The sequence below is a fragment of the Penicillium macrosclerotiorum genome, assembly GCF_028827735.1.
Source record: "Penicillium macrosclerotiorum strain IBT 26536 chromosome Unknown utg000010l_segment0_segment0, whole genome shotgun sequence".
NCBI classification, from domain to species: Eukaryota; Fungi; Ascomycota; class Eurotiomycetes; order Eurotiales; family Aspergillaceae; genus Penicillium; species Penicillium macrosclerotiorum.
The window spans coordinates 219,109-242,748 of record NW_026643089.1 but is presented as its reverse complement, the minus strand read 5'-3'; the positions used below and the strand labels follow the sequence as shown (position 1 = coordinate 242,748).

The following is a 23,640-nucleotide window of genomic DNA, read 5'->3' as shown; positions in this document are numbered from 1 at the left end:
GAGAGAGAGAGAGAGAGAGAGAGAGAGAGAGAGAGAGAGCAGTAGAGAGCAGGAGAGAAGGGTAACGTGAAGGTCAGGTGAGAGTCAAGTGACCTCCACGCTGAGGGTGGTTCAGTGCGGTGTTCTATAGAATCCTCATACTCCGATGAGAACAAGATGAGAGCCCTGCATCGTCTTGATTCGGCCTGGATTCCGGAGTAGCAGGATTCTGCAGTCTCTCCTGCAGTCCTGCCGTCTCGCCACCGGAGGGAGTCTAGAGCCCTCGGAACTCGATTCTAGTAGCAAGTAGTCGAGGGTCATGCTGGCTCGCGAGTCGATAGGACACCATGCGCTGTCAGCAAATCCGATAGCATCCAGTCCTAGCCCTTAAACGGGGATATGTCCTTTGCCTCCGGGAGTTAAGTGCTGCGCCAGAATCCTCCCCTCTTCCCATCCGCCAATCCTCTGCTTGTCCCGCCTGGAAATGCGGGTCGACCAGTGGAATGCACGTCCTGCCATCCCCCCGAGGCCCGCGCCAGCCAGTGAGAACGCGATGTTCCGCAACGCCGGGTCTTGGGGGGTCCACAGACTCTTGGCCCGGACTCTGGCTGAGTCTTGGGTTAGTCTTGTCCCTCCGCGCTTCTGGGCCAAGGCTCGGCTCCTGATTTCCTCCCTGTCTGGAGAGACCCAAGAACCCAAGACTCCCCCAAGACTTCCCTTTCCCCCTCCCCGTTTTCTTCGTTCTCTCCTCCTTCTAGACACGCGCCGTCTTCCTTCTTTCTCGATCCCCCGTCGACTCTCGTGGATTCTTCTGTTCCACTCGTGAATCAAATAACTGGCCCCGTGTCCCCTCTGGTGGGCTGTTTTTTCCCGGTTGTGATTGTGGTTCTTTGCCCCCTCGTCTTCGCCCCCTAAGAGTCGTGGCTCTGGGCATCCCGCCAGACACCAGATCAATTTCTTGGCATCATGGCCGACGCCAATATTCCCCCAACATCAACTCCCCAGGCGGCACCAGTCTCTGCGCCCGCGGGGAGCAGCCGGCACCTCCAGTGCAGACAACGCCGACCGCGTCGGTGACGGCCACGGCCGCTGCCGCGACCGCCGCCGTCAACAACTCCCTCAATGGCGCCGGCGAACAGCTCCCTTGCCAGTGGGTGGGCTGTACCGAGAAGTCTCCCACAGCAGAAGCTCTCTATGTAAGCTACGGCATTCTCCTTTTCTGTTCCCCCTCCCCGGCGACGTCGCTGGGAATTGTCGCAGACACTAATACCGGTCGCCACCCAGGAACACGTTTGTGAGCGCCACGTTGGCCGGAAGAGCACCAATAACTTGAACTTGACCTGCCAGTGGGGGAACTGCAACACCACCACGGTCAAGCGCGACCACATCACCTCGCACATTCGAGTGCATGTGCCATTGAAACCGCACAAATGCGATTTCTGTGGCAAGGCGTTCAAGCGTCCCCAGGACCTGAAGAAACACGTGAAGACCCATGCCGATGACTCCGAGATCCGCTCCCCCGAGCCGGGCTTGAAGCACCACCCCGACATGATGTTCCCGCAGAACCCGAAAGGTTTGTCGCTCCACTTTCTTGCTTTCTCGTTACCCGATCGAGACTGGGGCTAATTGTATCGCGTTGCGCGAAAACAGGATATGCTGCTGCTACTCACTACTTTGAAGGCCCGATGAACGGGGTCTCCAGCGCAGCCTATACTCATGGCGCCCCGCAGTATTATCAAGCCCACCCCCGCCCCAACCGGCCAATCCCCATTCGTATGGCAACGTCTACTATGCGCTGAGCCAGGGCCCGGATGGGAACGCATCCTATGACCGCAAGCGTGGGTATGATGCGTTGAACGAGTTCTTCGGCGACCTCAAGCGACGTCAATTCGACCCGAATTCCTATGCGGCCGTGGGCCAACGCTTGCTCGGCCTGCAGGCGTTACAGCTCCCCATCCTGAATGGCCCCGTGCCTGAGTACCAGCCCATGCCTGCCGGTGTCGCCGTTGGCGGCGGCGCTGGCTATAGCCCAGGCGGCGCACAGGCACCGGCCTATCACCTCCCCCAATGTCCAATGTTCGCACCAAGAATGATCTCATCAACATCGACCAATTCCTCGAGCAGATGCAAAACACTATCTACGAGAGCGACGAGAATGTGGCCGCCGCCGGGGTCGCGCAACCCGGCGCCCACTACGTACAGGGTGGCATGAGCTACCGTGCGACCCATTCTCCCCGAGCCAACTCCCCCCGAGCCATGTCACTGCGACCACCTCGGCCCCTATGATGGCTGCTAGCGCTCACTCCCCGTCGACCGGGACTCCAGCGCTGACCCCGCCCTCCAGCGCTCAATCCTATACCTCGAATCGGTCTCCGATCTCTTTGCCTCAGACTCATCGCGTGTCGCCTCCGCATGAGAGCGGTGCCGGCATGTACCCTCGCCTCCCGTCGGCCACTGTATCTGATAGCATGACCGCGGGCTATCCGGCTGTCGCCGGTGCCGCCCCGCCGTCGACCCTCAGCGGAGCATTTGACCATGATGACCGCCGTCGCTACACTGGTGGCACCCTGCAGCGCGCCCGGCCGGCTGAGCGTTCAGTCGACGAGAACAACATGGACACCACTCATGACAGCAAGACCGATGGCGAGCGCACCCCAACCAAGGACCATCCTGATGTCGCCTCCAGCCTCATTGACCCCGCCCTTGCAAGCACCTCCCCCAACCCCGATCAAGAGGCCGCGCAGCGGACCGCCCAAGCGGCCACGGAGGTCGCTGAGCGAGATGTCAATGTTGCGTGGGTCGAGAAGGTGCGCTTGCTGGAAAACCTCCGGCGCTTGGTCTCCGAGCTTCTGGAAGGCGGCCGCTTTGATGAGTTGGCGGGCCACAGCAGTCTCGGAGCATCTCCGACCCCAGCCAGCGATGATGTGATGGAGGGCATTGAGACGGCTAGTCAGCAGGCTTCCCCTGCCCATATGTCTCCGCCAACCCAATATGAGAGCTCGGAGGCAGTTTTCTACCCGACCCTACGCGGATTGGATGATGACGGAGATGCCAAGATGCCTGGGGATGAAGCCTAGGCTTGGATTTTGAGCTAGATTTGCATTTATCCCCTTACCTTAACGCAGTCACGACTCTACTATTGTGTTTGTCTTTGTTCTTTGCCCCTGTGCCTGGGTGACCTTTTCCTTTTCTCTCTCCTATCCAATATTCGTTTCTTCCTCATCCTTCTCTATCTTCCCTTTTTGCCTCGCCTCTTTGGATGCCTCGGGCCTTTTTGCCGTCGGTCGTTTCGACCCATGTTATATCTATATCAACTTCTCTTTTTTTTGCTCTATTCTCCATTTGATTTTCTTTTTTTTTCCCCAGCGGACCGCTCTTCACTGGTCTGGTGTGGTTCCATTTGGATTGTATGATAAGAGCCAACCTTGCCCCTATTTATTTACCAAGTTTGTTTGCGTCCAGCTATGATCACATCACTTTTGGTCTCTGTCTTCATGTTAACCTGTAAACCTCCCCTCTCCCCACTCTAAGCTATAAACATTAGGTTACATGGTTACATGATCTCGAATCCACCTTCCTCTCCTCTCCCCTTCCCCGTTCCGGTGATCTCGTCGATGGTTGATCGACATGTCAAATCCCAATAGGGCAAGGGCAACATTCCAACGGGCGAGGCTAAACTGCATCCGGGGAACCCAGTGACGCAAACGACCGAGACGGCAGAAATGTAGTCGATAGCAGGATGAGGGCCGGACGATATGCGCCTCGGATTATGATCTAAGCTTAAAAATTAGAGATTGTGTAAAATATGCCTGTGGGCGGTCAATCATGGTTGGGAGGGCGTTTCCCACTGAGCGGCCACAGTGATGTATACTCCGGAGAGCATCGCGCACCGCGCCCTGAGCAGAAAGCATACGTTAGATCATAGGTCATAGATCATCGATCCACGGAAGAAGTCTCCGGGATGCCCCATGTCCGGAGGAAAGGGTCCTCATCACATTCAGGCCCTCTTGGCCCCAGCGTCTCCAGTTTCCAGTCTTTAACGTAGGATCTCAGGATCCGTTGGTTTGATCCGATCGAGTGTTGCACGCGGAAGCAGCTGGAGTTCATTGGGGTGGTATTGGTATTACCACTGGATACCCTGCCACCACGCTGGTGGCCCCTGCGACCGGCCGGGGTCTAGCTCCGTACCGTACGGGGCCATACCCCGAACCCAGAACTCCACCACTGTTTACGGCCGAACGCACTTCATTTATTCCTCTTCCCTTTTCCTCTCCGTAATTTTCTTCTTTTTTTTATTCTTTCCAATGGAGGACCCTTGATTGTTTTTTCTTCAATCTCTGTTCATCTGTTCATTTCTATCTCCGCATCCCTGGGACTTTCGTGGTGACTGGGCCGACCTCCCCACGCGACAAGGCGGTCACCCCAAACAGACCGCGCGTGTCGATCGTAGGGATTATCGATAATCAACATCCAGCCTCTCACCTTTGCGCCGTTGGCTTTTCTCTCCGCCCTGGTCGGCTCCCCTGGTTTGTGGTTTGTTGGGTTGGATCTTGTACTCGGTGCTCACCCTCTTCCTCCTCTCTCTCCCTCTCTCTTCTCTCCATCCTTTTTTACCCGCTCGATTCTGTCGTGGTGGCAAATCCGCGCCATCGGCTGGTTCAGACGCTGTCATTCTGTGGTTGAGCCTGTGAGCGTGCCTCCGAGACTGGGGCGACCGCTGAAATCCGGATCCAGAGTTTCTCTGTTGTGTTTTTCTTCGCCTTCGCATCTTGCCTCTTTCTTTCTCTTCTCTGTGCCCCGCGCCTAGTTGTTTACGCCCCGTCGACTCCGGCTGGAAATCGCATCCGCCAACTCTGGAAGAAAAATCGGACCTGGACCCCTCTGATCAACACGTCCCGCCGTTGACGGCCATCGTTTGTTCTGATCAATACACCCCCTGGTTGGGAATTATCGCCTCGAAATGCCACTGTCGAATCGCCGCCGTGCGCGGCGCAAGGAAATTCAGTTGCAGGAAACCTCCGACGCGGAAGCACCAGATTCGTCGCCCAGTCGACCCTCCGCAAAGAAACGCAAAGTGAGTCTGATCCCGTTGGAGTAGTCTGGTCTGCGAGCAAATAATTCTCCGTGTGCCCCTCCCCCAAATATGGAACCCAAGGAAAGCTGAGACTGGAATGTGTGAATCCACAGGTTGATCGCCGCGCCTCCCCCTCCCGCACCGCTATCAAGGCGGAGTCCGGCGATGATGCCGAGGACTCGGCGGGCGATCATGACGCCTCCACGCATCAGGATATCGTAGACCTGGTGATTTCCTATCTCAACACCCCGCGCGAGGAACTGCGCGTCACACGCGACCACTCCAACGCCAAAACCGAGAACAAGCAGAGCATTCAGGCATATGCAAAGATCGCCGGCCGCAACTGGACCTACTACGTCAAAACCCTGCATGTCAATATCGGGCGCGAGCCGGACCGCGAGCAGAGATCAAATGAGCAATCCAGCCCCGTCACCATTGCTGCGCGTGCGCTCCCCGATGTCCACGTGGATCTGGGTCCCAGCAAGTTTGTTTCGCGCCTCCATGCGGAGATATTTTATGACGGCGAAGAGACGCCGGCATGGCATATCCGGGTCAATGGCCGAAATGGTGTTCGTCTCAACAATGTGATTCTCAAACGTGGCGCCGATGCCATTCTCTCCTGCGGTGATATCATCGAAGTGGCCAATTGCCAAATGATGTTTGTGACGCCCGGCGACGATGCCAATATTCACCCTAGCTTTGTTGAGCGTGCGCAGCGTATTGCCAATGGCCAAGAGCTGGACCCGGCCACCGCGGCTTGGGATCCCTCACAGCATGCCCATCCTTCCGCGTCCCAGGCCACAGATTCCGCTCGGCCGTCCTCGTCCGGTGGCCCCTCGCTGGCACCTCCCCCGAAATTTCTCAACCGCCAAGTTACACCGCCGCCGCGCTCGCCTGACACAGCTGGCAACCGCACAGTTAAGCACTCGCCGTTGTACAACCGCGGTATGATGATGGAGAGCACGGAAGAGATCGATTATAGCAAGGACGCAGCCAAGGACTTAAAGCCGCCTTACAGCTACGCCAACCTGATTGCCCAGGCCATCTTCTCCAGCGAGGAGGAGAAGCTTACCCTAAACAGCATCTACAATTGGATCATGGACAGATACGCCTTCTATCGACACTCGCAAAGCGGCTGGCAGAACTCTATCCGGCATAACTTGTCATTGAACAAGGCTTTCCAGAAGGTCCCACGTCGAACGGACGAGCCCGGCAAAGGAATGAAATGGCAGATCGCTGTAGAGTTCCGTGAAGAATATCGCAAGAAGCAGATGCGCAAGGGCACGCAGTCTTCTGCTCCGTCATCTCCCGCTACTAAAGAGCCTCCATCATCAGCACGTGGAACGCATGTTGCATCACTGGACACCTCATTCTCAGCCACAGCCAAGAAGTCCCCGCCTGTCTCATCCCCGGGTTTCAGTTCTTTCCCCGTGGCTCCCGTCGAAGCGTACACACCAGAGCGTGGCTCACGAGCCGGACGTGGTGTTGGCTCCGATCATCCTTTGCGTCATATGAACCCGCGCGACTACGAGGAACCTTCACCCCTGCCAGCTCGATCGCACGCCGCCAATGCCAGCTCAAGTCAAGCCCAGAACAGCAGCAATAATCTCAGCCGTGCCTATGGGCTCTCGGACAACGTTGCTGGGTCACCGCCAGTACTGTCCTCCTCGTACTATGACGACGGTCCGTCGTCGATGATTACCCCGGCCCCGCAGCGGCAACAGCCCCGCCTGCCCCCTCCCAGCACAGCACAGATCCCGTCCAAGTTCATGCCGATGAGCTCGCCAGCGCAATTCTGGAAATTCGCCGATATTGGTAGCACTCCGGCTCGGCCGGTGCCGGATATGAGCCCGCTAAAAGGCGAGCCCGAAGACCGCATTATCGGCGGCTTCCCGAGCAGTAGTCCACCTCCACCGAACCTGGTCAGCCCTAGTAAACCGGGCACCTCGAACGGCCTCGGCTCTAGCAGGACACTGCCACCCTTGCAATCCGATGGACCGGATCTAGGTCCCACTAGTGCGCGGAAGGAAGAGCGCATGGAGGATGAAGATGAAGATGATGCAGGCGGCTTCGATCTGGCTCGGTATGTTATCTCTCACCCCTTTCACCAAACATATAAACATTATCAATGCATAGGAGCAGTCGCTAACTTCGAATTTTCAGTGGCTTCCAACCCATTGGCTCGTATCATCGGCAATTGAGTAATGCAGCCCGCGCAACTGCGACTTGAGTGCGCACCATGAAGGTTGTTTTACCTGTTGACGCAGATTGTATACCTGTCTGTTGTGTTGTTTTTTTCTTCCGCTCCGCATACACCGGTGTTGGGCTGGTTCAATTTGTTTATCTTTACACATTTTTTTGTTGTTGCGTCCCCCGGGTTTCTTTTGATTCTTGCTGTCTTCAATATTTGCAGGATTTCGTGGAGTGCGGCCTGGAGTTTCGGGTGTGTCTTTTTAATGTGGTGTTAGGCGTCTTCCTTTCTCATTTGATGCCTGGTATGCTGCCTTGTTTTTTTGGGGGCGGGGGGCGGCCTTTTTGCTCTGCTTGTTTATCTTCTTTATGTATGCTGTTCAAGACTTCGGGTGGGGAAGGGCAGGCTTCTGTATGTAGTACGTAAAGCTAGTCCCTGTTGGATCCCTGTTTGATAAAATATATCAATACAACAGTTCCAAAAACTCTTAAGACCGCGCCTTGCAAGAAAGAAAAAAAGTATAGAAACTCCATTGTACTCGATAACATGCCTATTTTAAAGTGACTTAGTTTACAATCATGCCAATATCTCTCCCCTAGGTCTCCTCCCTCTCTCTTTCCTCTCTCTCGGTCTCTTCACGTTGAAAGACCACCCCCATCACTCCAGACTCGGCCAAAACTGCTCCTCCAACCAGACCACCTGCCTCCACCACTCCAAGCACCGTCCCCGCATCAACTCCGCCTCCTCAACGCCCTTAATCTGCGCCGCCATCTGATCAAGCACGTCCCCAATGCGATTCACAAACTCCTCAAACTCCGCACTCGACCAATTAGGAATGAACTTCTCGCGCAGCGCACCGCCATCTGCATCTGTCTCCGCGCGCCCTTCCGCCAGAAACGTCCGCGCATACCGCCATGACCGCAGATAGCACACCTCCGTCGCCCACAGCACCGCCAGTCCCTCCATCACCGACACCCCCGAGCTGCCCGCCGACATGAACATATCGATGTACGCGCGCGTCACGCGGTTCGCCGAAAAGAAAATCGGCCCGCCGCGCTCCAGCGGCGCCGCAGATGCCGGGTGCGCGCCGGCCGGGAGGCACGGCTCACACTCTGGCGGCTCCGCGGTGCGCAGATGGTGAGGCGATGGCGGCTCGCACACATCGCTACCGGCCTGCATCTGGCACTCGCCCTGGGTACTACAGAGACTGTGTAAGTGGTCTGCGTTAGTGTCCAAGCCAGCGGTGCGCGAGACCACGCCGGGACAGGAGGCCGACCCGGTGGTCGAGATGGCGGCGGAGGTGGTGATGGCGCCGCCCTGGGCAAGGCCAGCGCCGGCCTCGGGGGAGATGGCGGTCAGGTCGAGAGAGTAAGAGAGGGCGGTAGCTTCGAAGAAACGCAGTTCGGTGCGGATGTTGACGAGGGCATCGATGAGCAGGTCGACGGCGGTTTGCTCGAGGGTTGGGTGGCGCGGGGCGTCGGGGTTAGGGTTGCGTGCGGGCAGGCGAATCTTCGTGAGCAGCAGGCCAATGAAGCGGATGTAGGATTGAGCGTAGAGACGGTCTTGTGAGAGCCATTGGGAAAGGGTGGTTTTGGGGAGGGTGCCGCTACCGGCAGCTGCGAGAAAGGGGTGGTTTGTGGCGCGTTTGAGGGATTGCGGGGTGGCGGAGAGAAGCCAGGAAGTGAGAGGGCCTTGGCTGTTCATGATTTTGTTGAGAATTGAAAGTGTTCTCTTTTTTCGTGGTGGTATCTGGGGCCAATGGTCTGTCTCGATGGTGGGGGAGGGGATTTGTATATATTTAGCTGGACAGTGCGGTGGTGGAGGGGAAGCTGCGGTGGGGCAGTGCGGGATGAACACAGAACGATGTGGCTATGGCGTCAGTTTCGATAACCGATAATCAGAGGGGTTCGCCTTAAAATTAAGCTTATCGTATACTTCCCCTTGATTCCTGAACCCTTACCCATAACAACAACAACGCTAGTGCGAAGATAGAGAGGTACAAAATTTTGCAATTCAATAATCACCCCACTTCTCAAGTCATTTTGTCCTTTCCTCACCCTCAACTTTCGCTCCGGCTGCTTCTAGTGAAATCCCAATCAAACCCTCAAGCGCATATCGCGCATCATTACCGGCGTTGTGGAGATAATCTGCTTGAATGTTCAGTTCATTCAGCATCGCCCCCAGACTTCGAGGGCTGACATCACATCGTAGGCGCTGGAACAGTTTCTGAGTATTCATCACTTCAAGAAGGAATTGGCCTCCTGGTCGTGTAAGTCGCTCAAATACGATGCTGCGCGAATAAAGGACTTCAAGGTCTCGGTGAGGATCATGGCCTACCACCACTGCTTTCCGAAATGGTCTCTGATCAAGCGGGATGAGAGCAGCCCGAGGCTCTTTGTATTCCCATGGAAAGAGACACAGTTGATCCGTGTTGATTCCGAGATCATCATCGTCGACGAACTGACTTTCTCCAAACAAAAATTTGCTAGGACATCCTGCGACGTAATCTGAATTGACATGATGCTGATATTCTGTGACACGAAGATGGAAGGAGCGGATGTGCTTGATCCAGTTTTCACCCCGAGGCCCTGGCGCAATTCCTTGGAGATCGTAGGTGTCTAGAAGAGATAGTCCCACTTCAGTTACTTGGTTGGCATTCTTTTCATTCCACTCCACATCCACGCTGATGAAGTAAGGCATATGCTGGAATTCCCACCCAGGTGGCTCGGATGTGATGACTGGAGGCGACTGATCTCTCAAATAACAATTACCTTCCAGTGGAGGCCGGAGCCCAAAGTACGCCTGGAGCTGATAGAGGCCGCGAACAAGGTTGATTTCATTTTCATATTTTTGGGCTGTCTGCTTCTTCTGGGTTCTGTAGCCTTTCTTCCTAGAGGCCGCAGAAACAGCGACAGTGACCTTCTTTTGAAACGCGTCAAGTATTTCCTCTTCACAAGTCTGTATCCAACCGTGGCCCCTGAAAGTCGGTGCGGGAATGCTGTTCTCAAGTTCATCCTTTGTATTCCGATCCTTGCTCACTCCTAGGAACTTTGGCACAGGAGTTCCATCGTTCGAGTCGAAATAAATAACTAGGCCCTCCTGATTTTTGCCCATCAGAGACAACGAACAGTTGAGTGCAGCGTTGATCTCATCAAAAAAGGCCTTAGCCTGCAGAGCTGGTATGAGTAAAAGCTTGCGCTCGCTTATACTCGCGGGGATTTCTAGGTAGTATCTTTGCTATATCAGTGTTTCAGCTCTTCGAAGCCTCACAGGTGGACTTACAGATCCCAGGTACGGCACCAGAATTTTCCACCATCGAAAAAGTGCGATGCAATCTGCCGAGAGATATCAGGTATGCTTGAGAGAAACCTGAATGGAAACTGCGCCAGAGCACGACCTGGACAGAACGCTGTGGAGAGCTTGTCATCGACAACCAGAGTGGAGCAGGTCGCGCTCACCCCCGGAGCAGCGGCCTCTACAGCCGTAGACGTGGTCTCCTGCGTTGACTGATTATACCTTGTCAGCATGTCAAGCCACTCATATTTCTGTACATACCATAGGAACTTGGCTGCTCATCTGACGCTGGGTGTGGGGGTCGACCCCACCAGTAGGCGAGGACCCGATCAGGCGTTCGTTCATTTTAGCGTCCAGGGTAAAGAGTCCCATATCATCCTCGAGCAGCAGCTGGAGACGATTGAATTTCTCCATTATGAATATTGTATAATCGAGAAGAGAGATTCTGGTGAGTCAAGACTTGGAGGTCAAGAAAGAGAATTGTGTTGTGTTGGAGAGATGGAAGGAGAATAAAGCAATTTGAAGGAAGGTGAGAGATAGTGAAGTTGCGAAGTGAGTGTGTCAGCACTGACTTAAAAGTATACCGCCGACACACAGAAAAGTGAGTGGTTTTACCCGCCAGAACAAGCCGTTATATTGAATCTTAACTTTATGATCTGGCATTGCATTGGTCTGGCGCTGCAATAGATATGAGAAAGTAGGTGATGTATTTGTGCTAAGTATTGATTGATTCAAATTCTAATTTAGTTATCAAGTGAGCAAAAGGTATTGAGGTGAAGGAAAAGTGCTAGGAGAGGAGTATCAAGTAAAAGGAGCGAAGTCTCCCTTCATGCAACCTAGTACTCGGTTCGATTACAGCAAATAGTGCCGTCCAAGATCTACCATGCAAAATTCAAACACCCGGTGCATTAATTAAAGATGAAACCTTGGTGGATCTCAATATATGCTTCAGTGCAAGTCCCAAACAAGAAGGTTGCAAGATATACTTCTTGTTTAGGAAATCACTTGTCACGTGCCCGGAAAAATGATCGGCCGATTGTTTGGCACCTGCAGCTCCAGGCAATCGCCGACCTCGTCCTTCCAGGTCTCGTCGATGTTTGATGCTGTGGGGGCGTCATTTGCCGTTCTTTGCGTCCATTTTTTTCTCTGGATTATTATACCGTCGCCGATTGTTCTCTGGAGCACTCTGCGGCCTTGACGGACGTGCCTTGTGACCCGCAAGATGCCTATGACAGACGAGACTGACCACAGCGGCGGGGTCATTCTGGATGGCCCCTTTGATCCAGATGCCCAGGCGACAGTTACGGATTATATTGACTATACCGAATACCTCCCAGCCGATCTCATCCGCTCTTTGACCCTGATCCGAGGCCTGGACGACCGATACCTCGACTCGGCGCATTCAGTACACAGTCTGGCCAGGACTTACGGCCAGCTCCCTGACCTTGCATCCGATGATCGACCAAGCGCTATTAGCCTCCGCAGAGAGATTTCGCTTCAGCTTGATCGCGCAATCAATGCGCGCGAATCTGCGTACGCCGAAGCTTGTCGCGTTTACGACGTCGTGGATCGTCACTTTGACCGGCTGAGCTGTATCAGACAGAAGCTCGATGCGCTACCACGGCCCCCTTCCACGGAACCGACGCCTCCCCCACAGCCTACACCCAAACGTGCACGCCCAGGGAAGAAAGATACCTCATCTACAACGCGTATAACCCTGCGTCTGGATAATCGCAAGCGCAGTAGTGGCACACAGAAGTCTAGGTCGCGCCGTTCAGGTTTGGTGGCAGATCATCTGGCTGATTTCAATCCGGATTCCCCTATTGCAAGCACTGAACATTCGGATGAGGAAGCTGAGATCGAGCTTCCTCCCAAGCCAGCCAGACCCCCTAAGAAGGAAAAGGCTCGTCGTCTGAGTTCGGGAGTGGGGGTTTCGACGAGCAATGCCCTTGCAATGCTCAAGCCGCCACCTGATGATGCTAAGATTGGAAGTGAGGATTTGCCATGGTTGCGCTTGACTGAGTGGGAGATGACAAAGTTGCGCAAGAAAATGAAGAAGAACGCTGTCTGGCAGCCCAGTGAAGTCATGATTCACCGTGAGCTTGCCCTTGCTGGTCGTGGCTGGGAAGCTTATCGAACAGCTAAGGCTCTAGCGGATGAGACTGGTGCTGAGTTTGTCGACTGTGATGATATTGAGACCACACGCCGCGATGAGATGTTCAAGGACCTAGAAGAGACCAAGCTAAGCAACCGTGGGATGAAGCTGAACGAAGCTAAGAAGCTGAAGCGTGAAATGCTTGCGCGAGAAGCTGCTCTACACGGAGAAGAGACTCCATTCAAGCAAGCGGCTATCGCTGCGCAGGGCACTCCGGCTAGTCGATCATCGCGCAAGCGAAAGAGAGAGGAGATAGCAGTTGAAGAGGTAGCCATCGAAGAGGAAGATGTCGCCCCGGAGCCTGTACAAGAACCGGCCCCAGTTCCCAGACCTAGTTCTACGCGCCGCAGATCCAGTCGAGGTGCGACCACCAATGGACCAGCGGGTGCACCTGCAGCCCCAGTGCTACTTGCAATTGAAACTCGAATATCACCTGCCGCCGAAGCAAGACTATCCCCCGCCTTGCCCTCTCCAACTGGATCCCGTCGGTCCACGAGATCAGCTGCCCACCCCGCCAGTGCCAGCACACCCACACCCCCTGTCACCCGACCTTCATCTAGACGTTCTGCTGCCGCCACCTCTGAACTGGGAGGTCTCTCTACAATCGCTGCTGCCGGGGGACGAGATGTACGCATAAAAAGTGCGACTCCCGCTCGCAAGACTCCTGTACGGGAGCTGTCCCATGCGCCCAGTGTTCCTGCGCCGACTCGACGTCGTAAGCGTCCCGCTCCTGGTCCAGTCTCATCTGGTCAGGATGGTGGCGCCGCTGTTAGTTACGGACGACGTAAAGCGAAGCCAGGTAAGAAACGCATTAGCGTTCAGAACTCACAGGATATTCGTGTCGATGAGGACGGGGTGTTGGAGGAGATTGACGCGAATGAGCCCCGATATTGTCTTTGTGGGGACGTGAGCTTTGGAACCATGATTTGCTGTGAGAACCAAGATGTAAGTTTATCTCACCAACGCCTGTCTACCGGTTCGTGTTTTACTGACTTCCAACCCCCTAAGTGTGATCGTGAGTGGTTTCATCTCGAGTGCGTCGGCCTCTCCGAGGTACCTTCTCGCACCGCTAAGTGGTACTGCCCTGAATGCCGGGTCAAGTTTCACAAGGGAACCGACGGCATTATCAAAGGGGGATCGCGTCGATGAACAGTCCAGGCTGAAGTCAACCGGGAGAATTTGTATGATACCATGATATGCGTTGAAGTTCTGTGGGGCTTTTGATTATGGAGTTGGCGGCCAATTGAGTCCGGCGTTGTCATTGATTTCAAACATCCTGGGGTTTTCTTGTGCCTTTTTTTGTGCTCCAGCGAGCTTGATTCCCATCTGATTACCCTTTTGCGCATATGTATTGGACCCAGGCTTAATATCGCTTTGATAGGCGTTTTTTCATTCACATTCTGTATTTACTACATTCAATCAATTGCTCATTCATATGTACCAATTACTTTAGCTCCCACTTGTCTCCCTCCGAAACAATCTCTACTGGCCGCCGCTCATCCAGGGACTTGCGACCAGCGTCCAGGATGGCGGTGGTGGCAATGGTGTTCCTCAACGTCGGGAGCGGGCGAGCATCCAGCTGGTCGAGTGTGACCCGTCCCTCATTGACAGCCGTCACAGCGTCAATGAATTTTTCGAAGCTGACATAGCCATAGCCAGTCTGACCGCCGAAGTTGCCCTCCTCGTCGGGAGCATAGCGCATATAGAAGCTACCATTGAAGAGTCAGCTAAGCCGTCCCTGTGGTTCTTATGCTGTTTCGCGGTGGTAGGAAGGTGTCACTTACGGGTTCACCCAGATCAAACCCTGGTCGTCACCAGTCACATCGTAGCCGCGCTTGGCCTGGTTCACACGGATCTCGCCGTTGGCGCCCATATCTGCGTTAAAAAGTATGTTAGCCCGGAATTGCACAGTAAGCCTCGAGCTCACGGTGTCCAAAACTGACAGTGGAAATACTGATTCGAGTGCACGCCCGCATTCTGTGGTGCGGTCCAGCTGGCCGTGTACACGCCAGTCGCGATCTTCGCCGGGTTATCCTTGCGCCGCCACTCCACCAGTAGCGTAATGGTATCCTCGGTCTCAGGGACGCAGCCAATAGATGCCGCAATGCCCTGGGATGCCGTTGCTGTGACCCGCACAGGCTTGTAGTCCGGCACCATACTCTCGTTAATGTCGATGTGGTGGGAATTCAGGTAGTATGAGATATCGGAGTCGCGGCCGGCCCACGCCTTGAAGGTCTCCAGCTGGCTCTTGGGCTGGCTCATGTAGCTGTAGAAGTAGTTGAAGTCGCCGAGGGTGCGGGCTTTGGCGCGCGCGTCCGAGTATGCCGGATCGAAGCGCTTGTGGTGCTCGACAAAGACGAAGACGCCGTGCTTGCGCGCGGCCTCGACCAGGGCCAGGTGGTCGGCCAGACGCTGTGTTGCGGGCTTGGTGATCATGACGTGGATGCCGCGCTCGATAGCATACAGAGCAATGGGGAAGTGGGTTGGGTCGGGGGTGAAGATGGTGATGGCGGAACCCTTGGGGAGGGCATCAATTGCCGTCTTGTAGGCATCCGGGTCGGTTTGGTCATCGGCAGGGAAGGAGGTGAAAGAGGTGTCGAGGCTGTTGTATACTTGAGAGATGTTACGGTGCAGATGGTCACCTGAGAGAAATGGTCTGAGTCTTGCGAGCTTTTCGTCCAGTCTTTGGTCGTGGACTTACGAATGCCAGGGAACTTCTTGCCCGACACGCCCACCATGCTCAACTCGCCCACTTTACCCCGACGACGCAGGTCGAACAGAGTCAGGCCAACCACGCCGACCTTCTTGTCTGAACCAGATGCACCACCACCGACAAAGCCGGTGGTGTACTCGCCGGTGCCGACCTGACATCTCGTTAGCTTTGCGCGGAATGCGACAAGTCAATTAGGGCATACCATCAACACGCTAGGAGGGGCCATGATGATTGCTGTGTATGTAGTGGAGAGCAGAAGGAGAATGTAAGGAAGAGAATAAAGAGAGAGGGAGGAATGGGAATAGAAAAACCAATTAATTCAATTGATGGGGTCGTTTCGTTGCTGGACGTAATTCTTCCGGCGTTTGAAAAGACAACGTCAATAGCCGACTCCATATCTTATCGATGCGGGGCAGCCAGGAACATGGGTCGTTCGACCTTGTTTTATGGCTGCCTTTGAATGCATCTGCGGTTTCTTTCTTATTAGGTCTCTGCTATTGTTGCTGCGCATTGAATACACTCATTCTCCCTCGACTGTCAAGATGAGCAGGCAGGTACATAGGCACTGAACAGCCTCGCGTAACGGACTCGCGTCGCAATCTCCCGAAGCCCCTCCTCCGCGAAATACCCCCACATTTCGTCACTGGTCGGCTATTGGTGGAACAATTTTATCCGCCATACAGAAGGCGTCGGGCAATTCGCCGACGTGGGGGAGGGTCAAGAGGGAAGAGGGAAGAGGGAAGGCCATGGGACGTTAAAAACGACTCGAGCTTCTGCTCCTCTGGAATACTTCTCTAACTCCTCCCCCTCCCCCATAATCTGCTGTAAGTCCGTCCTCCCAACCTGAAAAGGATACCAATATATCCAGACGTTGTTTGCATGTATAGAATCCTCTCTAATTCAAATCTAGCATCATGCCGTTGACTCCACTCCGCCCCGGCGTTTATGCGCCGACGATGACCTTCTTTGACCCGGTCACTGAAGATCTCGACGTGGCTGCAATTCGCCGCCATGCGGTTCGTCTGGCTAAGGCCGGCCTGGTCGGATTGGTTACCATGGGCTCCAACGGTGAGGCCGTGCATCTCACCCGCGAAGAGCGCATGACTGTCACTCGCGAGACTCGCTCCGCTCTGGACGAAGCCGGGTTCTCAAACGTCCCGGTCATCGCCGGTGCCAGCGAGAACAGCACCCGAGGCTCCATCGAGCTTTGCAAAGAGGTGGCCGCTGCGGGCGGCGAGTACGCCCTTATTGTGCCGCCTAGCTACTATCGCTATGCGGTTGGGAACGATGACACTATCTATGACTTCTTCACTAGCGTCGCCGACCAGTCCCCCGTTCCATTGATCCTCTACAACTACCCTGGTGCCGTTGCTGGCATCGACATGGACTCCGACCTTCTCATCCGCATCTCCCAGCACCCCAACATCGTCGGCACTAAGTTCACCTGCGCCAATACCGGCAAGCTGACCCGTGTCGCGGCTGCCCTCGGAGCCGTCACCCCTCCCTCTCCCCTGGCTCCGGCCCAGCGTGCGGCCCCGACCGTCTCCAAGCCGGACGCTAAGCACCCCTACGTCGCGTTCGGCGGCATCGCCGACTTCACCCTGCAGACTCTGGTGTCTGGCGGGTCTGCCATCCTCGTTGGCGGTGCCAACGTTATCCCCCGTCTGTGTGTGCGCATCTTCAACCTCTGGTCTGAGGGTCGTCTGGCGGAAGCTATGGAGGCTCAGCAGCAGCTCAGCGCGGCCGACTGGGTCCTCACCAAGGCTGCCATTCCTGGTACCAAGTCGGCTATCCAGTCGTACTACGGCTATGGCGGGTTCCCCCGACGACCTCTAGCTCGTCTCAGCGATGCTCAGGCCAAGGAGGTCGCCGACAAGATCAAGGACGCCATGGATGTGGAATTGAACATCCTGAAGGATGCGGCGTAATGAGTGGATGACGTTGTTGGAAATGGACGTAAAGAATTACCATGTTGTATATGATCATCTGATGAATTGATACGGGCAAAGACCCTCTCCTTGACGGTTCAGTATGAGCTCCCGTAGGCTGTAATCAGTACAAGGAATCTCCTTACCACGCATGTAGATTTGCTGTGCATTCTTGGTGCCATTGTCCTTCCCCGAGTTCCAAGCTCCAAGCTCCAAACCCTAAGCACGAGCCCTACACGATTCTGGCGGGGAAGAGCGAATTTGTCTTATCGACGATAAGCAGGCCCGCAATCGGGTTTCTCTCGCGCCCGTCATAGGCGGAAAATTATCTGGTCGGAGTTGATACGAGCGTTTATCCATCACTAAATGTTGCCTCATGCATCTCTGCCGCTTCTACCCGCCCTGAAGTCATCCTAGAAAAGTATACACTGCAGAACTTGAAGAAAATACAGAATCAATTTCACCTTTTCCAAGCGTCAAGCACATTCTCTGGTCCTCTGGGGTCTCGGCAGCGCGAAATTTCACCTCTCGGGCGAGAATACTGCGCGAATATACTTCGGGTTTTTGTTGCCCGAAAATGCCCCATCCCGGTACCATGTCCGGAGTGGATATTCGAGGCGTGGCACGGGGTCACTCCAGAGAGTCTGGGCAAATCCCACATCATGGATCGTGAGGCCGCGGACCGTGCTCTGAAATAGGAGGAGAGTAGGTTTTTTTCTCTTTTTTTTTTATTGCGTGTTGAGTGCCCCGCGTGGGGGCAGACCTTGCTGGATATATACCTTCCCGCACCTCCAGTTCTTGGGCTCTGGTTTTCTTCTTCTTTCTCCGTAGACTCTGTGCTGTGTACTAGATCCTAGATCCTTATCTAGGCTCTGTCAAAAAGACAAAAACACACTCTTCCTCCTTCATCCCTTGACCCCGATTGATCACAATGCCGTACCCCGACGAGGCAGAGGGCTTCCAGGTGGATGGCCCGAATAGCTTTACACAGTTCCACAAGCGTTTCGTAAGTTTGTGGCTCCATGTTCGGATTGCTACGGATGCCATGAATGCTTATTGACCTGCGAACTACAGTTTAAATTGAAGCCGTTCGGTGATTATGGTGCGGAATTTCTCGCCGCTGGTTGGAGGCCCCGAACGCTGTTTCTAACTGGTTTCTACAGATGTGGATGTGAAGATTGAGGCGTGCGGTGTGTGCGGCAGTGATGTCCACACCATCAGCGGTATGATTACCATAGTATCGCCTTGCCGGGATAGATACTGACAAGCCGAGCAGGTGGATGGGGAGACCAGAAGTTCCCGCTCTGTGTAGGACACGGTGAGCACATCCTTTCGCCTCAAGTCCGGCACGTTCTGTGTGCAAAGAGAATAGCCCTTCTAATCGATGTTCTATTCTAGAAATCATCGGGCGAGCGATTCGCGTCGGCCCGAAAGTCACCCTCATCAAAGAGGGCCAGCGCGTCGGAGTCGGCGCCCAGTCGTACTCGTGCGGCGAATGCAAGCAGTGCCGCAACGACAATGAAACATACTGCCCTGTACAGATGATGGACACCTACGGGTCAGAGTGGCCGGAGACTGGCATCGTCAGCCAGGGCGGCTACTCGTCCCACGTGCGCACCCACGAGCACTGGGTGTTCCCTATTCCGGATGCTCTGGACAGCAACACCGTGGCGCCCATGCTGTGCGCGGGCTTGACGGCGTACTCGCCACTCGTGCGCAACGGCGCCGGGCCGGGCAAGAAGGTAGGCATTGTTGGGCTCGGTGGAATCGGGCACTTCGGCATTATGTTCGCCAAGGCGCTCGGAGCGGAGACATGGGCGATCTCGAGGTCGCGGGCGAAGGAGGCGGACGCGCGGAAACTAGGCGCGGATGGATACATTGCGACGGCGGAGGAGGGCTGGGATGAGCCGCACCGGTTCTCGTTTGACTTGATCATCAACTGCGCGAACTCCTCGGAGGGCTTCGACCTCGCGCGCTATCTGTCGATGATGGATGTGCACGGTCGCTGGGTGAGCGTGGGCCTGCCGGAGGAGGAAGGCCAAATCATCAAGGCTCAAAACCTGATTGCTAACGGCGTTCTCATTGGTGCCAGCCACCTGGGCAGTCGTCGCGAGATGCTGGAGATGTTGCAATTGGCGGCCGACAAGGGGCTGAAGGGTTGGGTCGAGGAGATCCCCATTGGCGAGGAGGGCCTCAAGGAGGCGATGCTGCGTATGAAGAAGGGCGATGTTCACTACCGGTTCACCTTGACGGGGTATGAGAAGGTCTTTGGTTAGGTTCTAGGTATGATGGTCGGGAGCTAGGCGTTTCGGGAAGTTGCGGCCTTGAGAAAGGATGATACTGGTAGATGGGGGGTTGGGGTGGGTTGGTGCTTAAAATGAACATTTAACTCTTCACGAAAATACCGATGACATTGAATTCTCATGCAAGTCTACTTCCGTCGTGATATTGTTATAAATCCCCGGTATCCGTATGAAAACATAGATGTTGTGCGGCCTGGTCTCTACCTGGACCCTGTATAGAATATGTACACGTTATTGTCCAAGGCCAAGCTTGTAGTGTCTCACGCATCATTGGGTGTAGATATCAATTACCTGAACCAATACACTTATAGGCAGGGCGTGCTGGATGGGGAAATAATAACCACGCATATTACTTCCTTGAACATGACAACAACTACATAGAACAATATATAACACGCTGATGTGAACGCTCATACATTGTTGGGGAAGAGTGGAGACTGGGTCTGAATAAGAATATCATTGTAAATAATAATGTCTTGCCTGTCGTTCGCTTCGAGAATCTTGCAGGGTATGTTTTACTTGGCCCGCCCGCTTGAGACCGGGGTTGTGGCACCGCATTCCTCATAGTGGATCGATCGATCCACCAGGGAGACAGATCTGCGGCATGCTTGTTCTCCCACTTGAAAGCGTTTCTTACTGTTGCACGACTCCGTATAGCTCATGAATGCTTGCCGCATCTCATACCCGAAGACCGAGAAAAAACCAGTCCAAGTTCAGCCCCTACTTTGCCCGATCAGCCGTCAAAGGTGATGCAACCTTGGCTCCGGAGGCCTGAACCGCCACCCAGGGAGCCCGAAGGAAATAAGTCGGGTTGACCGCGCGGGATGCACGGAGTACTTGGTACTTGATTCCCTCGCGGTTGGTGGCTGGAAATCAAGTAGCGGTACTCCGCATCTTCCGCAAATCCCCCATGATTTTGCCTCCGCGGGCGCGCCAAAGAAAAAAAAATTCTTATCCCTGCAGGACCAGAAAGCGAGGGAGGTACAGAATACATAGTGGTTGGCTTGAAAAGCCCTGGCGATAGAAGTCTCTGGTACTCCGTGTGATGTCGTTGGCCGCAAAGCCAATCACCCGCCGCCATTCACCGCCCGAAACCCTTTCAGGCCCGTTCGTCCTTGATTCTTGAATTCTTTCCGCCGCTCCCTTATTTTTGACTTCCTGTGCCATTTTCTTTCATTTTTCTTTTCTGTTGTGGTGTTCTACTCTCCCAGTGTATTCGCTCTCTTGTCTCCTTTTCTCGTTTGGATCGTTTGTTGTTCTTTTGTTACAGTCTTTATATACCCTCGATACATCCTTAGATCCTCCTTGCGCCGCGGCAACCGGACCAACCTGCACCGCACGAGAGGAAACATCGCAAGATCACCAAGGGCCAGCAGGTTGCCCATTACCGTTCGCTACTCGATACACCTAGACCGGAATCGGGAAAAGTTCAGTCGTTTTTTGACCTTATACAACGTCCGCTTCGCTGTGGACGCCCAACACCTCGGTCGTTGATTACTCGCCTCCCCCCGTTGCCCTCACAAGCAGCAACGTCATGTCGCCACGAGATAACACCGTGGGTCCCCAGAGACGCCGCCCGTCACTCTCAATTCGGTCATGCCCGCGCACCGCCGCGTACCCAATCGCCCTCCCGAAGGATTACACATTCGATCAGTGGCAAACGACCTCCCTGGTGGAGGCGTGCGATGGGGATAGTTCAGCAGTGGAGGACATGGAGCCCTTTCCAGAGGCTGTGCCTCGACGCCGTGCGGCGAAGAGCTTCTCTAGTCTGCGGCACCCCATGGATGGCTTAGTTGCTCTGGGCCGCCGGCTGTCCGTCACCCTGCGCAACAAGTCGTCCAAGCAGAACATGCGTGTTGCCGCAGAAGAGCAGGATGACGATCGCCGCCACTACCACCACGTTTCGGGCCACTCCAATCATAAGAGAGGCATGGCATCAGGCAACTGGGGGCTTCGATCTCGAGCCTGGTCCCATGGCCCTAACGTTCGCAGTATTAACCGTCGTCCTTCCTTGAACAGCGTGTCGGCGCTCCAGGGATTCTATGCCCCAACCGCATCCATCCCGGCGCCTATTCCAGGCCATGGACGGGAACCGCCTATTCTTCCCAATGATATGTCTGCGGGCGCGGCGGCACGGGCTGCGGCTGCTGCGCAGAATGAGCAAATTGAGTTGGCTAAGTTGGAAATGCTGAAGGCGGAGCGTGAGATCATTGTTAAGAGCTCCGAAATGAGATTGACACAGGACTCGGAGAGCGGGATTGGGATTGACTTGCGGGACCGCTCCGAGTGCTCCGATACAGAATTGGATGTGGTTCGCCTCGGTAAGACTCATCAAAAACATCTCTGGTTTCTCTTGATTGCCTAGCTAATCGTACTATAGATCCATTTTCCTACCTGCCGACCGAGATTACAGCTCAGATTCTGTCACACTTGGATCCGGTATCCCTGATGAACGCAGAGCTGGTATCAAGCGATTGGCATCACCAGGCGTCCTCCCCCCATGTCTGGAAGCATGTCTTCCGTGGCGCCTATCCTCGTCGTCAGACTAGCTCCACCTCGCACAAAAAGAAGCAGTCTCTCGGCCTGGGTAAGTCCATTCCGAACCAGGATTGGAAACGAATGTTTCTTGTTCGGCGCGCCCTCGAGCATCGCTGGAAGGAGGGAAAGGCTGCAGCAATCTATCTCCACGGTCATACTGACAGTGTCTACTGCGCGCAATTCGATGAAAAAAAGATTATCACTGGTTCTCGCGATCGCACTATTCGTGTTTGGGATGCCCACTATCCCTGGTCTTGTCAGAAGATCATCGGACCACCCCCGGGCGATGTCTCTATCGCTGGCCCTGTAAACAATCCAGCTCAGCAGGCCACTGGCAAATCTCCCTTTGCGACCATTTGTCCGCCATCGACTCCTTCCTCGGGAATCATGGCCCCGATGGAACACCCAGCCAATTACCACAGCGCTTCGATTCTTTGCCTGCGCTTTGACGAGGAAATTATGGTGACTGGGTCTTCGGACTACACCTGCATTGTGTGGGATATCAAGAATGACTATCGACCCGTCCTACGCCTTTCTGGACACCGTGCAGGTGTGTTGGATGTTTGTTTCGATGATCGGTATATCGTTTCTTGTTCCAAGGATAGCACTATTTGCATCTGGGATCGCAAAACCGGCGCGCTCCTCAAGCAGCTTCTCGGCCATCGTGGCCCTGTGAACGCTGTGCAACTCCGGGGTGACCTCGTGGTCTCGGCCAGTGGGGATGGTGTCGTCAAGCTGTGGAATGTTACCTCCGGTCATTGCGTCAAGGAGTTTCCTAGCAAGGACCGCGGCCTTGCCTGCGTCGAATTCAGTGATGATGGCCGTACCATCCTCACGGGCGGTAATGACCGTACCATTTACCAATTCGATGCCAACACTGGGGAGATGGTCAATGAGCTCAAGGGACATACTGGTTTGATTCGTTCGCTTCACCTTGATAGCATGAACAAGCGGATTGTCAGCGGCAGTTACGATATGAGTGTCAAAGTATTCGACACCGACTCTGGCGAGCTCTCCATTGACCTGCCCGGTTGGACCACCAGTTGGATGCTGAACGTCCAGTCAGACTACCGCCGCATTGTCGCTACTAGTCAGGACTCTCGGGCTGTAATTATGGATTTCGGGTATGGATTGGACGGCATTGAACTGCTCGAAGATTGATTTAAGTTGAGATTGCATCTCTCTATATAATATTTGTGTCTTTTCTCCTTCGGTTCAGCGTTGATTTTGGAAATTTTGGGTATATCTGGAGGAGTTAGAAAAAAAATTGGGACCTGGGACTTACCAGGCTGGCCGGAGGACAGGGATCTGTGGGCATAGAAGATCCATGCTTATATTTCTAGAATTCTTGGCGCGGAAATCATATTATACCATTTTTGACAGTTTGTCTTGAATGCATTTGAGCTTGCTTTCTCTTTGATCGCAACAACCATTTCGGAATACACAATGCTAGACTACATCGATA

At 54.5% G+C, this 23,640-nt stretch overlaps 9 protein-coding genes across 9 annotated transcripts; 6 read left to right on the top strand and 3 right to left on the bottom strand.

The window, feature by feature from the left end:
• Nucleotides 1–156: 156 nt before the first annotated feature.
• On the top strand, nucleotides 157–3,056 carry pacC (putative C2H2 transcription factor PacC; the record flags this gene model as incomplete). The annotated part of the gene is made up of 5 exons (XM_057081520.1): nucleotides 157–172; nucleotides 922–1,175; nucleotides 1,264–1,580; nucleotides 1,660–2,048; nucleotides 2,104–3,056. 5 exons carry the CDS (start codon nucleotides 157–159, stop codon nucleotides 3,054–3,056), a joined length of 1,929 nt encoding a protein of 642 aa, XP_056928560.1.
• Nucleotides 3,057–4,939: 1,883 nt separating this feature from the next.
• On the top strand, nucleotides 4,940–7,283 carry N7462_009805 (putative forkhead transcription factor Fkh1/2; the record flags this gene model as incomplete). Its single annotated transcript, XM_057081519.1, has 3 exons — nucleotides 4,940–5,053; nucleotides 5,167–7,136; nucleotides 7,217–7,283. The coding sequence occupies 3 exons, from the start codon at nucleotides 4,940–4,942 to the stop codon at nucleotides 7,281–7,283; spliced, it is 2,151 nt and encodes a 716-aa protein (XP_056928559.1).
• A 618-nt stretch (nucleotides 7,284–7,901) lies between these two features.
• On the bottom strand, nucleotides 7,902–8,948 carry N7462_009804 (putative transcription regulator PAB1642; the record flags this gene model as incomplete). Its single annotated transcript, XM_057081518.1, has 1 exon — nucleotides 7,902–8,948. One exon carries the CDS (start codon nucleotides 8,946–8,948, stop codon nucleotides 7,902–7,904), a length of 1,047 nt encoding a protein of 348 aa, XP_056928558.1.
• A 333-nt stretch (nucleotides 8,949–9,281) lies between these two features.
• Nucleotides 9,282–10,952, bottom strand: N7462_009803 (uncharacterized protein; the record flags this gene model as incomplete). Its single annotated transcript, XM_057081517.1, has 3 exons — nucleotides 9,282–10,476; nucleotides 10,527–10,750; nucleotides 10,800–10,952. The coding sequence occupies 3 exons, from the start codon at nucleotides 10,950–10,952 to the stop codon at nucleotides 9,282–9,284; spliced, it is 1,572 nt and encodes a 523-aa protein (XP_056928557.1).
• An 808-nt stretch (nucleotides 10,953–11,760) lies between these two features.
• On the top strand, nucleotides 11,761–13,842 carry N7462_009802 (putative PHD finger domain protein; the record flags this gene model as incomplete). The annotated part of the gene is made up of 1 exon (XM_057081516.1): nucleotides 11,761–13,842. The coding sequence occupies one exon, from the start codon at nucleotides 11,761–11,763 to the stop codon at nucleotides 13,840–13,842; it is 2,082 nt and encodes a 693-aa protein (XP_056928556.1).
• Nucleotides 13,843–14,137: 295 nt separating this feature from the next.
• On the bottom strand, nucleotides 14,138–15,632 carry N7462_009801 (Gfo/Idh/MocA family protein; the record flags this gene model as incomplete). Its single annotated transcript, XM_057081515.1, has 5 exons — nucleotides 14,138–14,402; nucleotides 14,478–14,568; nucleotides 14,637–15,335; nucleotides 15,395–15,557; nucleotides 15,609–15,632. 5 exons carry the CDS (start codon nucleotides 15,630–15,632, stop codon nucleotides 14,138–14,140), a joined length of 1,242 nt encoding a protein of 413 aa, XP_056928555.1.
• Nucleotides 15,633–16,320: 688 nt separating this feature from the next.
• Nucleotides 16,321–17,334, top strand: N7462_009800 (dihydrodipicolinate synthase family protein; the record flags this gene model as incomplete). Its single annotated transcript, XM_057081514.1, has 1 exon — nucleotides 16,321–17,334. The coding sequence occupies one exon, from the start codon at nucleotides 16,321–16,323 to the stop codon at nucleotides 17,332–17,334; it is 1,014 nt and encodes a 337-aa protein (XP_056928554.1).
• Nucleotides 17,335–18,265: 931 nt separating this feature from the next.
• On the top strand, nucleotides 18,266–19,610 carry N7462_009799 (NAD(P)-dependent alcohol dehydrogenase; the record flags this gene model as incomplete). Its single annotated transcript, XM_057081513.1, has 5 exons — nucleotides 18,266–18,340; nucleotides 18,409–18,436; nucleotides 18,498–18,557; nucleotides 18,611–18,652; nucleotides 18,733–19,610. The coding sequence occupies 5 exons, from the start codon at nucleotides 18,266–18,268 to the stop codon at nucleotides 19,608–19,610; spliced, it is 1,083 nt and encodes a 360-aa protein (XP_056928553.1).
• Nucleotides 19,611–21,171: 1,561 nt separating this feature from the next.
• N7462_009798 (F-box/WD repeat-containing protein) lies at nucleotides 21,172–23,336 on the top strand (the record flags this gene model as incomplete). Its single annotated transcript, XM_057081512.1, has 2 exons — nucleotides 21,172–21,958; nucleotides 22,018–23,336. 2 exons carry the CDS (start codon nucleotides 21,172–21,174, stop codon nucleotides 23,334–23,336), a joined length of 2,106 nt encoding a protein of 701 aa, XP_056928552.1.
• Nucleotides 23,337–23,640: the final 304 nt, after the last annotated feature.